The 18,068-nt window shown below is 38.7% G+C and overlaps 2 protein-coding genes across 3 annotated transcripts in view; one reads left to right on the top strand and one right to left on the bottom strand.

The window, feature by feature from the left end:
• Nucleotides 1-13,258, top strand: part of FBXL13 (F-box and leucine rich repeat protein 13) — a 202,393-nt gene extending 189,135 nt beyond the window's left edge. The window contains exons 20-21 of the mRNA XM_013979811.2: nucleotides 4,012-4,175; nucleotides 12,927-13,258. Of these exons, the coding sequence (XP_013835265.2) occupies nucleotides 4,012-4,175; nucleotides 12,927-13,116 (354 nt within the window). The 3' untranslated portion in view covers nucleotides 13,117-13,258. The remainder of the gene's footprint in view (nucleotides 1-4,011; nucleotides 4,176-12,926) is intronic.
• FAM185A (family with sequence similarity 185 member A) overlaps nucleotides 1-18,068 on the bottom strand; it is an 81,160-nt gene that overhangs the window by 10,858 nt on the left and 52,234 nt on the right. The window contains exons 8-9 of one of the 2 annotated variants that reach the window (XR_002347078.1): nucleotides 4,871-4,930; nucleotides 4,057-4,143 (exon numbers count right to left, since the gene is read on the bottom strand). Coding sequence is in view for 1 of the 2 variants with exons in the window: in XM_021102563.1 (XP_020958222.1) it covers nucleotides 4,875-4,930 (56 nt within the window). In the remaining variant the exon portion in view is untranslated. Of the gene's footprint in view, nucleotides 1-4,056; nucleotides 4,144-4,291; nucleotides 4,931-18,068 lie in introns of those variants that run through there. The other variant, XM_021102563.1, reaches the window with a different exon arrangement.

Raw genomic sequence — 18,068 nt, 5'->3', positions numbered from 1 at the left:
AATACTGAGTACACTGCAACTGGGTTAGGAGGGTGGCTAAAATAAGGAAGACTGGGTTAAAAGTTCTTGAGAAGTAGATAGATCCTCATATCTCCTCCTCTACTCCATACCTCTAAGCAACTGCTCCTTCCTACTCTCACAAGATCTCAGATATATTTCCTAGAGCCATATTTCTCAACCTTGGCATTACTGATATTTTGGACAAGATTGTTCTTTATAGTGGGGATTGTTCTGTGCACCAGGATGTTTAATAGCATCTTTGCTCCCTATCCACTATATGTCAGTAGCACCCAGCCCCCCACAACTCCAGCTGTAACAGTAAAAAAAAAAGTCTCCCGATATTGTTAAATATCCTCTGGAGGGGAGCGAAATCTCTCTATTATCTGCTCTACAGATAACAAACAGAAGGTTGTCAGGCTTGGGGACATCATGTGTAATTGAGAGCTTCGGTACCAAAGTGACAACAGGAATTAAGTGACTAATTGCTGAATGCAGAGATACTCAGCACCTTTCCAACACAGCATTCAGAATTTGGCTGCCAGATCTTTCCCTCCAGGCAGGAGATTAGAAGCCTCTTTTCTGGGGATACTGACTAGCCCAAGATGAAAGACCAAAAAATAGTGACATTTTGTGGATTTCCCAACAAATAACCCATTTACACCTCTGAAGTTTAATGTGGAGAAGGCCCACATCATGCAATCAGACCTTCCAATCAGCTCTTAGCTCTCCACTATTAATCATGAGCAGACAGTCAAGGACATAAGAAACCAGATATAAGAGAAGAGCCTCTAAAGTGGAATATAAAGACCAAAACAAATTAATAGGAAAACCTTAGAAGAAGCAAAATACTCAGAGGAAAGAAAACTAAAAAAAAATCTAAAAAAAAAAATCCTCAGAAATTGCAAGGTGATTAACTACCTTGTCTTCTTCTGTTGCACACACCAATGGGTTTAGATTTACTAAGCATCACCTTAACTTTAAAATGCTCCGCATTTTTTTTTTTTTTTGGCTTTTTTTTAGGGCCACACCCGCATCATATGGAAGTTCCCAGGCAAGGAGTCCAATCGGAGCTATAGCTGCTGGCTTATGCCACAGCCACAGCAACGCCACATCTGAGCCGTGCCTGTAACCTACACTACAGCTCATGGCAACACCAGATCCTTAACCCACTGAGTGAGGCCAGCGATCGAACCTGCCAACCTCATGGTTCCTAGTCAGATTCATTTCTGCTGTGCTACAACGAGAACTCCGCCCTGCATTTTAGCTAGTCTAAAAATTCAGTTTCTCAGTTGTTTAGTCTGGGTAAAAGTTGTTTAGTGGGTAGATTAAAATAATGATTCCTCCATCCTTAATTGTGCTGCAATAAGGAGGAGCAGGCAGTGGTGGGAAAGATATGGTAAATCATGACAAAATTAACTTAGAAAATTCACAGCAAAAATCTTTTTGCTCAAAAGTGTACTTGTTTAAAAAGAGGAAACCAGGTGTTTCTGGTCAGCATCATCTGGCTCTAGAAATGAGCTGGGTCAAGGAATTCAGGACATGAGCATCTCTGGCCATGAACCCTCTGCAGTGTGGGCAGTCAAGTTCTCAGGGTCCTTAATTTCACTGCACACAGACACACAGACACATGGGCAACACGTGGCTCACTGGGAATTGCTGTGGCAGTAAAGCAGGCACAGATGGCGAACAGGCTTTCAAATGGCTCTACTAATAAGAGAGGGAAGCAGGAGATGAGAAAAAGAAAGACTCCAATGAGCACAGGAATTGAGGCAAAGGATTTTTTTTTTTTCATTTTGTTTTACTTTGGTTTGTTTTTTGATAAGGGGAAACCGAGAGAGCTCTTGCTGTAAATTGTGCAGTGGATACTGTCTTGAAGCCTAGAAACTAAGGAGGATATTACACAAATAAGCTATAATGAAATGAATTACTCTTCATTAAAGATCCAAGCTGAGAAAAAGGGGAGTAGATTAGTTCAGAATCTCAAGGCGAAGGAGAAGAAGGATTTAGCTTGACCATCTATGCAGGTGATCTGAGTATCGTGATTTGGAAGATGTAGGGACCACAACGTAGGCCAATCTGAACACTCCACACAGCATCAGAAGTCATAAGGCCATGGTCTGGCCTATTATATTCCAGCTCCATTGTTTCTGATGAGCCATAAAACACATTAGTGTTTGGCTCATCCTTCTGAGCTAGGTTTCCCAAAAGCCCATGGGTCAATCTTGAACAGTCATCTTATCCACCTCCTGGAAGGTCAGCCTTTCCTTGCAACCATCTTGCCTCCAAGGTCAGTGAGAAGTACTGTGACCTCATCCTACTTAGCTCTAAAATGGGTAAAAATAATCTGCTCAATAGGACTGAGATCACAACCGTGTATCTGAGAGTTAGGAACATGGCCAGTCATCTCCACTTCCAATTTTCAACCCCTGTACATCCCAACAATATCACCCCAGTCATTGATCAACAGGAAATGGTGGCTCCTTTTCAGTTCCCCCAGTATCAATAAAACCTAGTACTCTGAGCTCTGTCGGGATTTTTCCATCATCTCATTGTCTTTCCTTTTCTCTACAATTCTAAGGGCTCCCCCACCCTTCCGCAATGACATCAGATCCTCAGAGACCCACATAGTATAGCAAGAATGTCTGAAGGCATTTTTGCGAGAATCAGCTGCAGTGTTAAACTGCAGGCTCTCCAAGCTTGGTCCTGAGCGTGTTCTGGAAACAGGGCATGCTTAGACAATGACATCTATTTTTCCAAACATAAAAAGTATACATTTCAAATTGAAGGGTTTTTCTGCATATTTCTCTCAACTTTATGTTAAAAACAAGAGCTAAGCCTCATGGTATGTTTTTCAGAATGTCCAAACATTTAAAATAATAAATTAAGTCCAGTTGGAAAAAAATTCTTTTGGGAAGAGTAATCCTGTTGATTATGCAGCAGGTCTCAGTTCAGCTATAAATTCAAAAGCTAGACCTTGAGTAAGTGAAGTAATTTAAGAAGTGGAGTTGAATTACCTCTGCAGAACATCTGGGCAAACTCTCTAGATGCTGGAGCCCTCAGCAGAAATTCTCAGAGTGAAATTCATGTAGTCTCTGTGGCTCTGCTCTTCTTTCGCCTGCTGCCTACAAACATCTGGCTCACCTACTTGTCCCTTTTCAGAACATATTATTCCATACACAAACCATCAGAGATGTCCAGATCCCTTCTTATAGCAATTTGATCCTGTCTCCAGGTTTATATATATATATATATTATATATACATATATATATAATTAAAATTATATATATATATAATTAAAATTATTTCTCTTGAATTGATGATGCCTTAGAGTGGATTTTAAGTTTAAGGTTAAATCTCATTACTGCAGCATTTTATAAGTTGCTTATGTTGGTATAACAGGTATTACTAAGGAAATTTTTATGAAGTTTCCCATCCAAACCAGAGATCTCTAAAATAAGTATAACAGCAAGATCACAAATTCTATTGGTGCCACTAGAAACATACATTTTACTGTTCTGGAAATAGACTTAAATCACTAACAGTGTGACAAGCTAGTTAAAGACAATCTGCCAGGGTACTGATTCTATTTGTTATGGACTGAATATATATGTCCTTCCAAAATTCGTATGTTGAAACCCTCATCCCTGGTGTGACAGTTTTAGGAGGTAATGCTTTGGGAGGTAAGTAGGTTTAGATTAAGATCATGAGGGTAGAGCCCCCATGATGGGATTAATGTCCTTAAAGAACAGGAAGAAACTAGAGCCTCTCTGCTATGTGAGACTAGAGCAAGAAGGCAGCCACCTGCAAACCAGGAAGAGGGCCCTCATTAGAAATTACATCTGTAGGCAACTCGATCTTGGACTTCTTAGATGCTAGAACTGTGAGAAATAATGTATGCTCTTTAAACCATCTAGTCTATGATATTTTGTTATAGCATCCCAAATTAACCAATACACTATTCTCCCCTTGGATGGAGAATAATCAATAGTTTCTCTGGCTGTGTGTTCAGATTAGTGACTCGGCAATGGAGATATTATCAGCAAAATGCCATTACCTGCACATTTTGGATATTTCTGGCTGTATCCTGCTCACTGATAAAATGCTCGAAGACATTCAGATGGGCTGCAAACAGCTCCGGATCCTAAAGATGCAATACTGCAGACTTATTTCCAAGTAAGTATGTACTTGAATATGAAAAGCTTTGAGAACTACTTTCTGAGGAAATAGAATATGTCACTATGGCATTCCTCATACATGGTGGCTTTCAGAGTTAGGAAGTTTCATTTTACTTTTTTTTTTTTTTTTTTTTTTACATAATTTACACCAACGTTTTGAGCTGAACCAAGGGAAACTCCCTCCAAAAAGGTCTTTGTGGTTTCATATTCCTTCTCCAGCAGCCCTTCTATTTTGATCACTTTCCTTTCCTTGACCATGCAGATACCCAAAGCCTTAATTCTGTTCCTCATAGAATAATCACTAGCTCTTCCTCTACTCCTCTCTCAAAATATTTCCAATCAAATCACCCTAGAGGTTAAGAAAATAATCAGATTAAACTAGCTCACTGAGATACTAACAGTTACCCTAAGAGCCCCATCTCTTCCAATGCTATTTGTTTGACAGTTGTTATTTGACTAAGATCTAGAGCTCAGAGTAAGGTATTCTGATGACTGCTACAGGCTAAAGCCTATTTCCTCAATATACAAAATGTTTCCAATGAAGTAATAGTTGGGAAAATAAGCAATTTATAAAAAATAGAAGGTACCAGGTAGCAATCCTGCAAGTTTTTAGATAGAAAGCAGTTATCTGCTTCATTGTTTTTTTTTCCCCTACTGACTGAAAGTGAAAATGTGCAAATATTTTTAACTGACCTGATTAAGTAAGCTGTGAAATGAAAATTCTTGACCAATCCCTGAAGGTCAGGTTCTTTTCTGCAGGTTGGAAAAAAGAATACTAAGAATTAATATTATCAAAGTGCAAAGGGTATAATGTGTTCTAAGCAATATATTTCACAGAAGAACTTTCTTAAGCAGCCTTGGCATGAGCAGAACCATGAGATCTGGTCACTTGAGGCCTGAGGAGAAAGATGGTTTCTGATGTAAGGATGTATGTGTTAAAATGAAATGAAAAACAACAACTGTAACTTGTAATATAGGCACTCCCATTAGGCCCAGGCTTGCCTCAGGTAGGGCAGCCAACTGAAGCTAGATCAGAAAAAAGAGGGGAAGTTCTTGAAAATCTTTTTTTTTCTTTTTCTTTCTTTCTTTCTTTCTTTCTTTCTTTCTTTCTTTCTTTCTTTCTTTCTTTCCTTTTCTTTTCTTTCTTTTCTTTCTTTCTTTCCTTCCTTCCTTTCCTTCCTTCCTTCCTTCCTTCCTTCCTTCCTTCTTTCTCTCTCTCTCTTTTTCTTTCTTTCTTGTCTTTTTAAGGCTGCACCTGCAGCATATGGAGGTTCGCAGGCTAGGGTCAAATCAGAGCTGTAGCTGCTATCGAACACCAGAGACACAGGAACGCGGGATCTGAGCCACATCCATGATCTACATACACCACAGCTCACGGCAATGCTGGATTCTTAACCCACTGAGCAAGGCCAGATATCAAACCTGCATCTTCATGGATGCTAGTCAGATTCAGTTCCACTGAGCCATGATGGGAACTCCAGGTTCTTGAAAATTTTTAACGAGAAGTGGAGACTCAACCTTTCTTGATAGGACTGACATGGATATATTAACTGCATTTTAAGTGTATACCATGAAATAAGGTCTTAGGAGGTCCTGCTGACCTTGTCATATCATTAACAGCCAACTTTGGCAAGATGACAGTAAATGAATAATGTATTACACAAAGGAGTTTAACTTCTAATATTTTGATTGTATTTTGCCAAACACTGTTTTGGGAGGTAATATTATTGAACTTCTAAAATGTAGGATTTTAAGTAGAATGAATGAAGACTTTATAATCAGGGCCTCTCTTAACCTAAACAGAGTGAACCTGATCATGAGATGTTAAAGTGTGATACATACGATGCTTGGTCCAGAAGACTCAAGATACCTAGTAATTTTCAAATCCTGCCTTTGACCATTCACTCTCTAGATAAAAAAATGTACAAAGAAAATAAAACAAGGCAAAGTAAGATTTTACTACTAGCTAGGGTTAGCCCTCAAAACCCAATGCAAAACTCTAGTTAACTAACTGAATCTATGGAAATTCCTTTACCTAAGCCAGGAAAACCAAATGGTGAATTTTGTTTTCTATCAGCAAGCCTGGCTGTCTCTATCAGCAAGAAGCAGACAAAGAGTTGGCCCTAATGCTTACAGGGGAGCTATCTCCTCTGCCCATCTCAATCTCTAGAGGCCAAACCACTTTAGTCTCCCTTCTGGCTCCACTCCTGCTAAGATATAGCAAGAAAGAGGCCTGGTATTCTCTGATTCTATCCTTGTCTGGTAATGGAGAAGGGCTGTCCCCATGGCAGAGTAGCCTGGAGAATACCAGCCTTTAGATTAGTAAGGCTCCAGGAGCATCTGTTTTGACATCCAGCTCCTAGGAGACAATACTGTTTGGGGTCAGCTTTTGAGACCCTGGGTGGAATTGGAAGTGCTTGCAGAGTATGTGGACCCTTCAAGATACAAGTTCATGATGATGGCTAACCCCTTACTTATGTTCATGCTACAAAGCCATATACTTCCACTTATTTGATTCCATTTGAACATAAAAATGTCTGATGCTGCCCTTAAAATCCAATTACAGCCCTCAGAATAAACTGTTCTATGTACAAATTCTCCTGTATTCCATGGAACATGAAAATACTGTACCAGCTTTAGAAATCAAAGAGCTCTGTTCAGCCCACCCTTTCTGAACCAGGGGAGTAGCAAACTTTTGGTTATGAGCGAACTGGCTGTAGCTATTTTATAAGAGAGCTTTCAGCAATGAGATACGCTAACATTCTACAACTCCAGAGCCTGGAAGGATCCCGGAAACTGATTCCAGAAGTCCCATGTGGAGACATAATAACGGCCCCATTAATTCAAGGAGAAATAAGTAATAACTGAGAATATAAACATGACAAGAAAATTTAGCTGTTTATGTTTGAAGCAGTTGTATTCCACCAGCCTTTCAATTTATGGACTTCTGTGGGGAAAGCAAGATAGGCAATGGAGAGAAAGAAAAGCATAGTGAGAGAGAAGGAGAAGGAACCAAACAATGGTTTCCATAACCCAGGAAGATCTGAACCACAATGAGGCAGAAGAGCCATTAAGTTTATAATTAACAAAGAGTAAAGGGACCTTTCTGATATTTCTGTGTCTGGAGTCCAAAACTTCAAACTTTAGAGAGATGAATGAACAGAGAAAGTCTAGGTGGTCAGAACCCACAACAGCAGTATTGAGATTTTTTGAAGAAGTTTTTTAGCACTTGCTGGCAGCATAAATTACTACCTAGGTGCTCTAAAAGATCTACTGACCATGAGCAGTCTTTGGCATAGGCTCCAAATTCCCCTTTCATTTAGCCTACTCAGGAACCTACAAAGAAATATGAGTAAGGGCAAGTAAGGTTATTACAGTAAACTTAAATTCCCTTTACTTTATTAAAAACAAAAATCATTTACAAACTTCAGTATGTCTTTATTATTAGCCATCTAATAAGATAGTTTACAATTGTTTGTGGCATATTGTGTTTGAAAATGATTGTTCTATACTGCTCCAAAGAAACCTCTCTCACCAGGTTAAAATGTGTCATGATTGACCACTGCAGTAGACTGCTTCAATTCCCAAATCATTTCCTACAAGGTCCTGGAGTCACTCATGCTAAGCCAAATAGAAGTACGCGGGATTCCACATGCACTTTAAGAAATTTAGAACACTCAGTGACTCCTGAGTAGACATTTTCTTTTCAGTATTTCCTAGCTCCCATGTACACTGGAACACCAAATAATTAAAAAGGGGATGGGGATTTGAGACAGACATGTTTCTGGCAGGAGAATTCAGTTTATACATTTTCAAGTTTCCTGATACCTTGCCAAAGTGCTTATGTGCAAACACACAGCTGCACAGGATGCTGTGAAAAATAACTCACAGAAACTTGCTGGCAGTCACCACACTCATCTGTTCTCTTGGTTAGGTTCTGAGTCTTAGGAGTCAGTCCAAGTGAAGATGCCAAAGGTCCTAGTAAGGTGGTGAGGGCAGCTAGTTCATGGGTTAAGGATTTTCTAAAGGGTGGAGAGGAAGTAGGCTAGGGAGTAGTCTACACTAGTATTCAAATTCTAAAAATAATACCAGATTTGCCCTAGGACAGATTCAGATTTTCAGTTTTTCCCAGGACCACTCTTGCTATGAAAGTATGTAGGACTAAGACAGGCCCTAGCGTCGCTCTAGACTCGAGGAGGCCCTAACCTCCTGGCATGTGAGACTGGGGAAAGAGGGGGTCTCACATCGGATCCTTTGCTCCTCTCTAGTCTTTATCACCTCTGATGATCAGATTATCCCCTCCCCCCCAATGTTTGGTTTCATTGATGCTGACTGTGGGTAGATGGGAGAGCAGTGCTTACCAGTAAGAGATCAAGTAAGAGTAGTATGGAATCAAGAAATAAGCAAGTCTTAAGAAATGCATGTATCACTGCACACTTCACCCATGGCTGGGGCTTTATGCAGCTCATTTTTTTTTAATATGAACTCATTTTGATTCTGTCCCATCAATTGCTTCCTAATCATTCCCTATTATTCTTGTCTATATTGAGTCAAAATCCCCAATTTGCTTTTTCTTGTTATTTTGCTCAAATTCCCATTATTTTCTAACTGTTTTTATCTCAGTTATCATCTAATTTACCAGGTTTATAACAGAGTAAGGAACGGTATGACTCAATATTTATACATTATCAGACTTAGCATTGAGTACTCATCTTCATACAAGTTGTCTAGAACTTTCAAAAACTGTTGCTCTTCTGAGGCCAAAGGTTACACATAATTTGGTCAACTACTTACAAATCTTTTACTCCCCAAATATGTCCTTTTCTTATAGGTCAAAACCACTGTTGCCTCTAAATGCAATAGCCTTATTATCAGTGGCATTAAATCATTTCCAGCAACTGTGAACTATAGTATTGTGTCCAGAGCTCTGCTGTTAGGATGTTGGAAATAGCAACCTAAGAATACCTCTTCTAAAAACTAACAAACACCCCAAAATAGCAGAAGATAAGAATCCTAAAGGACTTCTTGGTATAAGCTACTTTAAGTCTCTTGTTTTGACTGCTGGATTTTAGGGAGATGCAAAGAAAAAATGTAATATACTCTTAAAAACCTGTTTAAAGAAAAGGAAAATCACAAAGTTTAAAATTACAAACACTACCATATAGCCATGTACTGGAAAGAAGTTAATCCTATGATCAACTTCCTATAGCAATTCAGAGGAGGAAAGGATTAGGTTGGAGTCTTGAATGATGCATAATTTAGACAGGCAGAGATAGGGGAGACATAACTAACAATGGAGCCCTGTTGCCCAGGACAGTGTTTAACCACATGAAATGACAGTGCCATTGCTTTATGCTTCAGATTCCCCCCGGCATTTGGTATTATATTGCAGTAGGTTTCTTGGGGTAAGAAAACCTCCCAGGAAACACCTTCAGAAACATGGCAATCTCAACCACATAGAATTAAAAAGAGAGAAAAATCTTCAGAAGAAAATCGAGAAAACTAAAGATATAACACTATTATTTTTGCATACTAATGTTCCACTTAGAGGATGTATGAAGTTTATATAAGTTTAAAACATAGGATTACACTTCTTAAAAAATATTTTAAAATTAGCAGAATGCAAGACTTTATATTTGACTATTATCATTTTCAAATATGATAATAAGTATTTCTCTAAAGAGAAGACACCTGTTTATCAAGTTCTAATCCACAGGGACTAGTGGCTCAGAACTAGATATTAGTACAACAATTGCTTTTGCTCAAATTGTTCTTTAAAACTTAAGTTTTGTGAGTGCAAATAGATTAGCCAAAAAGCAATATGGTAAGAGACAAAATTGGCAATGCTTTTGTTGTCTCCCTGCTTAGTTTGATTACATTTTAATACACCCAGGATTTGATTCAGATGAAACAGTTTTTTAAACAACTGATGTATCATGGCCTTCTCTGATTTCATTGCCTTACCGGTGAACCCAAATTTGACTCAAAGCATATGATACCAACCTCCTATTAAGGACTCGGTCTCCAAACCTTTGCAACCAACAACTCAATGTAACAGAGCCATAGCAGGCAAAGTTGCCCCTTTATGGACAAACATCATTACTCCTTTCTTTCTTTTTTTTTCTTTTTCTTTCTTTCTTTCTTTCTTTCTTTCTTTCTTTCTTTCTTTCTTTCTTTCTTTCTTTCTTTCTTTCTTTCTTTCTTTCTCTCTCTCTTTCCTTCCTTCCTTCCTTCCTTTCTTCCTTCCCTCCCTCCTTCCTTCTTTCCTTCCTTCCTTTCTTTGCATTTTAGGGCCTCACCAGCAGCATATGGAGGTTCCCAGGCTAGGGGTCCAGTTGGAACTACAGCTGCTGACCTATGCCACAGCCACAGAAACATCAGTTCTTTTTTTTTTTTTTTTGTCTTTTTGTCTTTTTTGGGCCGCTCCTGCGGCATATGGAGGTTCCCAGGCTAGGGGTCGAATCGGAGCTGTAGCCACCGGCCTACGCCAGAGCCACAGCAACGCAGGATCCGAGCCGCGTCTGCAACCTACACCACAGCTCACGGCAACGCCGGATCGTTAACCCACTGAGCAAGGGCAGGGACCGAACCCGCAACCTCATGGTTCCTAGTCGGATTCGTTAACCACTGCGCCACGACGGGAACTCCAGAAACATCAGTTCTGACCTGCATCTGCAACCTACACCACAGCTAATGGCAATGCCGGATCCTTAACCCACTGAGCGAGGCCAGGGATTGAACCTGCAACTTCATGGATACCAGCTGGATTCGTTTCCACTGCACCATGAAGGGAACTTCTCATTACTTCTTTGTGATAATACAGAAGTTGCCAATTACTCATTTCCTTTTTAGTACTAGTCTCAAGATCCAAACCAACTTCCTAGGAAAATCCTTCTATCTTGGAAATTACATTATTTTCAAGTTAGATATACTTTTTTTTTATGCTGCAATAATGTGATTTGGCTGTTCAGATGATCAAAATATATTTTTCCACTTATATTTGGACTTCCTGCACAGTTCCTGGCTCAGAGCTCCCCCCCCAAACCTTGGAATTTCCTAAGTGATAAGAACAGTAGAAAGATCTTTTATCATAATATTTGGTTTCTTCTTCTTTTTTTTTTTTTTTTTTGTCTTTTTGCTATTTCTTGGGCCGCTCCCGAGACATGTGGAGGTTCCCAGGCTAGGAGTCGAATCAGAGCTGTAGCCACTGGCCTACGCCAAAGCCACAGCAACGCAGGATCCAAGCCGTGTCTGCAACCTACACCATAGCTCACGGCAACGCCGGATCGTTAACCCACTAAGCAAGGGCAGGGACGGAACCCGCAACCTCATGGTTCCTCCTCGGATTCGTTAACCACTGCGCCACGACGGGAACTCTTTTTTTTTTTTTTTTTTTTTTTTTTTTTTTGTCTTTTAATACTTGGTTTCTTATCATCAGCTCCTGAAAGTGATTCAGAGCCATAAAGTGAAATGAGTGTCCTATTTCTAACGAGACTCTTTCCACTACAACCGAATTTATGTTAAAGAAGTGATTTTTGGAAAGCACCTAAAGATGGGGGGGCTGGTCGACTAGAGAATCAACCATGAATAGAAGGGTGGAACTTTTTAAGTCCCATCCTCTGATTTTTGAGAAATGAGGGTTTGGAGCTTGAATCAGTGACCTACAGCCAATGATTTAGTCAATCATCCTATGTAATGAAGCCTCTATAAAAACCCAAATGGGAGCTTCTGAATTGATTGAATGCACAGAAATTTGGGGAGAGTGATATGTCTGGAGAGAGCATAAAGCTCAGCATCATCTCCCCATACCTTGCCCTATGCATAGATGGTTGTTTTTGAGTTATATCCTTTTATAATAAACAAGTGATCCAGTAAGTAAAATGTTTCTGAGTTTTGTGAGCAGCTCTATGTGGTAAGTTCAGAAGCCCAGATGACAATCTGGACTTGCCATTGGTATCTGAAGTGGAGGGTGGTCTTGTGGGACTAGGCCCTTCATCTGTGGAATGTAATGCTTTCTCGAGGTAGATAATGTCAGAACTGAGCTGAATTGTAGGACGCTCAACTGGTGTCTGAGAATTTCTTGGTGGTTTGGGGAACACCACCCTCTATAGCTATGTTGGAATTGGGGTCCCAAACAACTTTTAGATGCCTTCTTTGCTTCCTTCCTCCAAAGAAATAGAGTAACAGTATTCTTAACCATTTTGGTCATGGACACCTTTGCGAATTTGCTGAAAGTCACACACACACACACACACACACACACACACACACACACAAAGTATATACAGAACTGCATGAATCTTCAGGGAGTTCATGGGCCTCTCTGAAATTCATCCACATATCTAAAGGGATTTGTGGACTCTGGGTTAAGAACTCCACTTCTGGGGCAAAGCCAGCCATCACAGGTTGCCTGGTTAGGATATTCCCTCATCAAAGAAACTGGAAATATCAGGCAGAAAGCTAACTCAGAAGTGCAATAGAGTGCACTCAATGTTCCCACACACAGTTTCCTTCCCCATTTGCTTTTCTAGTCATCTCAGAATTGGCTGAACCAGAGAACTACTGAACTACTTAAGTTTTAGGATCCTGATCATCAACACAATTACCCACACCTTCCCCTCCTCAGGAAGGCAAGAGATATGTGAACTCAAGTTGTGATAGTTCTTTAACTCCAAATATGATCTAGTTTGAGAATTCTGCCCTAGCGATTACATCTACAACTAGCTAATGCTCATCACTGTTATTACAGGGAGGCAGCTAAGAAAATGTTGTCTATGGTTCAGCAGCAGGAGTATAGTGCTGCTGACCCTCCACACTGGTTTGGCTATGATTTTGAAGGCAAGCCTCTCACAGAGGAACAAGATATAAAACCACTTAAAGATTCAGAATTGACCCTGAATGAGTCAACATACAGCAGTGAAGAGGAAGTAGCAGCCTAAACAGGAAGAATGGAAAAAACCTAGAACTTGGCAACTTCACTTGATGCAAGTATTTTTACTAACTGGATCTTAACAATATAAATAAGCAGCAAATCATCTCCAGATTCTTATTCCAGCTACAAATGTTTCTAAATACATCTATTAGTTCTTCTGTCTAATAATCATGATTAAAAAAAAGCCAAATTAAGTACTGCACTATGTAAATTTTCCACTTAAATTTACCTTAATCAAACCAATAGTTTTGATGAGGTTCTCAAGTCTAATGTTACATTTGTACATTTGTACAGTTGTACATTTTTGACAAGGAATTTAGAAGCTTCTCTTTAGAAAAGAAAGCAAATAGCCATATAAATCAGACTAAATGTTTAAATCAGGGCAATGACTTTAAGGTAAGGATTGTGAGGATTTATTATAAAAGACATAGACAAATATTTTTTAAAGGAAATGAGGCTTTTTAGTGATTTCCAGATACTTAACAGGACAGAATTAAATGCCAATTAACCCTGGGCTCATCTCAACATTTGACTTAATGGAGGAAATTAAATAGAAATAGGAATTATTGGAGTTCCCATTGTGGCACAGTGGAAACGAATCAGACTAGGAACCATGAGGATGTGGTTCAATCGCAGGCCCAGCTCAGTGGGACAGGGATCTGGCATTGTTGTGAGCTGTGGTATAGGTCACAGACTCAGCTTGGATCCTGTGTTGCTGGGACCTAGGCCAGCAGCTATTTAACCCCTAGCCTGGGAACTTCCATATGCCAGCAGCTATTTAACCCCTAGCCTGGGAACTTCCATATGCCATAATTGTGGCCCTAAAAAGCAAAAAAGAAAAAGGAAAATAAAAAAGAAGAAATAGGAACTATCTGTGAAGAGAAAGGATATATGCAATGTCTCAGAAAGATTTTTTTTATTTTCAATTGAAGTATAGTTGATTTACAATGCTGTATTAGTTTCAGGTGTACAGCACAGTGATTCAGTTACACACACTACTTCAGATTCTTTTCCCTTGTAGTTATTACAAAACATTAAGTATAGTTTCCTGTGCTATACAGTAGGTCATTTTTTGGTTATCTATTTTATATATATTAGTGAATATATGTTAATCCCAAACTTAATTTATCCCTCCCCTCACTGTTCCTCTTTGGTAACTGTAAGTTTTCTTTCTATGTCTGTGGGTCTAATTATGTTTTATAAATAAGTTCATTTGTGTGTGTGTGTGTGTGTATACACACATATCTATAATAAGATTTCACATGTAAGCAGTATCATATGTTTGTCTTTGTCTGGCTTACTTAGTATGATAATCTCTAGATCCATCTATGTAAATGGCATTATTTCTTTTTTATGGCTGAGTAATATTCCATTGTATATGTGTACCACATCTTTATCCATTCCTCTGTTGATGGACAATTAAGTTTTTTCCATGTCTTGGCTCTTGTAAATAGTGCTGCAGTGAACACTGGGGGTGTATGTATCTTTTCAAATTATAGGTTTCTGTGGATATACACCCAGGAGTGGGATTGCTGGATCATATGAAAGAAAATGAAAACAACACAAAAAGATGGAACTATATACCATGTTCTTGAATTGGAAGAATCAATATTGTTAAAATGACTATATTACACCCAAGGCAATCTATGGATACAATAAATCCCTATAAAATTATGGGATTTTTTTCACAGGACTAGAATAAATCATTTTAAATTTGTATGGAAACACAAAAGATCCCGAATCACCACAGCAATTTTGAGAAAGAAAAAACGGAGCTGGAAAAATCAGACGTCCTAACTTCAGGCTACACTACAAAGCTACAATAATCCAAAGAGCATGGTACTGGCACAAAAACAGACATATAGATTTACAGAACAGAGTAAGGATAGAAAGTCCAGAAATAACCCCACATGCTATGGTCAATTAATCTACAACAAAGGAGGCAAAAATATACAATGAAGGAAATACAGTTTCTTCAATAAATGGTGCTGGGAAATTGGTAAAAGTTACATGTAAAAGAATGAAATTAGAACATTCTCTAACACCATATACAAAAATAAACTCAAAATGGATTAAAGAACAATATGTAAGACTGAATACTCTAAAACTCCTAGAGGAAAACATAGGCAGAATACTATTTGATGTAAAGGGCAGCAATGCTTTTTTGGATACGTCTTCTAGAGTATGGAAACAAAAACAAACAAATGGGACCTAATTAAACTTAAAAGATTTGGGGAATTAGAGTTGTGGCTCAATGTAATGTAGTATCGATGAAGATGTGGATTCGATCACTGGCCTTGCTCAGTGGGTTAAGGAACTGACATTGCCATGAGCTGTGGTAGAGGGTCGAGATGCAGCTTGGATCTGGCATTGCTGTGGCTGTGGCACAGACCTGTAGTTGAAGCTCTGATTTGACCCCTAGCCTGGGAACTTCCATATGCAGCAGGTGTGACCCTAAAAAGAAAAAAGAAAAGAAAAGAAAAGCTTTTGCATAGTAAACTATAACAAAACAAAAAGAAAACCTACAGAATAGGAGAAAATATTTGCAAATCATGCAACTGACAAGGGATTAGTTTCCAAAATACACAAAATTAATACACAGAAATCGACAGCATTTCTATATACTAACAATGAAAGATCAGAAAGAGAAATTAGGGAAGCAATCCCATTTACCATTGGATCCAAAAGAATAAAATACCTAGGAGTAAACCTACCTAAAGAGACAAAAGACCTGTACTCTGAAAACTTTAAGACACTGATGAAAGAAATCAAAGACGACACAACTAGATGGAAAGACATACCATGCCCTTAGATTGGAAGAGTCAGTACTATCAAAATGACTATACAACCCAAGGCAATCTACAGATTCAATGCAACCCCTACCAAATTACCAAGGACATTTTTTCACAGAACTTGAACAAAGTATTTTAAAGTTTGTTTGGAAGCTCAAAAGACCCAGAATAGCCAAAGACATCCTGAAAAAGAAAAATGGAGCTGGAGGAATCAGGCTCCCAGACTTCAGACTATACTACAAAGCAACAGTCATCAAAACCATATGGTACTGACACAAAGACAGAAGTATAGATCAGTGGAACAGGATAGAAAGCCCAGAATTAAACCCACACACCTACAGACAACTAATCTATGACAAAGGAGGCAAGAATATACAATGGAGAAAAGACAGCCTGTTCAATAAGTGGTGCTGGGAAATTTGGACAGCCACATGGAAAAGAATGAAATGAGAACACTCCCTAACACCGTACACAAAAATAAACTCAAAATGGATTAAAGACCTAGATATAAGACCAGATACCATAAAACTTTTAGAGGAAAACATAGACCAAACACTCTGACATAAATAACTGCAACATCTTCTCAGATCCACCTCCTAGAGTAATGAGAGTAAAACCAAAAATAAACAAATGGGACTTAATGAAACTTAGAAGTTTCTGCACAGCAAAGGAAACCCTAAACAAAACAAAAAGGCAACCCACAGGATGGGAGAAAACATTTGCAAATGAATTGACTGACAAGGGATTAATCTCCAAAATTTATAAACACCTCCTACCACTCAATAATAAAAAAAACCCAACAACCCCATCAAAAAATGGGCAGAAGATCTAAATAGACAATTCTCCAAAGAAGATATATGGATGGCCAAAAAACACATGAAAAGATGTTCAACATTACTCATCATTAGAGAAATGTAAATCAAAACCACTATGAGATACCACCTTACACCAGCCAGTATGGCCATCATCAAAAAGTCTACAAACAATAAGTGTTGGAGAGGGTGTGGAGAAAAAGGAATCCTATTACACTGTTAGTGGGATTGTAAATTGGTGCAACCACTGTGGAAAACAGTATAGAGATTCCTCAGAAAACTAAAAATAGAACTACCATTTGACCCAGCGATCCCACTCCTGGGCATCTATCCAGAGAAAACCATGACTCAAAAAGACCTATATACTCCAATGTTCATTGCAGCACTATTTTCAATAGCTAAGACACAGAAACAACCTAAATGTCCATCGAAAGAGGAGTAGCTAAAGATGTGGTACATACACACAATGGAATATTACTCAGCTATTAAAAGGAATGAAATACTAGCATTTTTAGCAACATGGATACCTAGAAATTATCATGCTAAGTGAAGTCAGACAATGAGACTCCAACATCAAATGCTATTACTTACATGTGGAATCTGAAAAAAGGACACAATGAACTTCTTTGCAGAACAGATACTGACTCACAGACTTTGAAAAACTTATGGTTTCTAAAGGAGACAGTTTGGGGGGTGGGGGGATGTGCTGGGGGTGTGGGATGGAAATCCTCTAAAATTGGATTGTGATGGTCATTGTACAACTATAAATGTAATAAATTCACTGAGTAATAAAAAAATAGAATCATACCATTAAAAAAAAAGAGTTCAGATATTTAAAGCATGAGAACAACTGATTGCATTACTATTGCTGGCTTGAAGATGGAGACGGACCACATGAGAAGGGATACAGATGGTCTCTAGCTTAGAGTGGTTTACAAATGACAGCCAGCATGGAAACAGAGATTTGTCACACCATCACAGGGAATTGGATTTTGCCAACAATGTGAATGAGCTTGGAAGTGGACTGTTCCTCAGATTATTCAGATAAGAATTCAGCCTGGTCCCTTGAGTTGAGCCTTGTGGATACCTTGAGCAGAGAACCTAACCACAGTGAGCTCTAGAACTACAAAACTATAAGCAGGGTTATAAACTGCTTAAGCAGGGTTCTTTTTTCTTCATCTTTACAATTAATTTTATTTTAAAAAAACTTTAATGAGGTATAGTTGATGTACAATATTGCATAGGTTTCAGGTATACAACACAGTGATTGACAATTTTTAAAGGTTATATTCAATTTGTAATTATTATAAAATATTTGCTATATTCCTTCGTTGCACCATATTGTCCTTATAGCT

The sequence above is a fragment of the Sus scrofa genome, chromosome 9 (genome assembly GCF_000003025.6).
Source record: "Sus scrofa isolate TJ Tabasco breed Duroc chromosome 9, Sscrofa11.1, whole genome shotgun sequence".
Classification (NCBI taxonomy): domain Eukaryota; kingdom Metazoa; phylum Chordata; class Mammalia; order Artiodactyla; family Suidae; genus Sus; species Sus scrofa.
The sequence above is the reverse complement of the archived record's forward strand: the minus strand, read 5'-3'. Positions and strand labels throughout refer to the sequence as shown.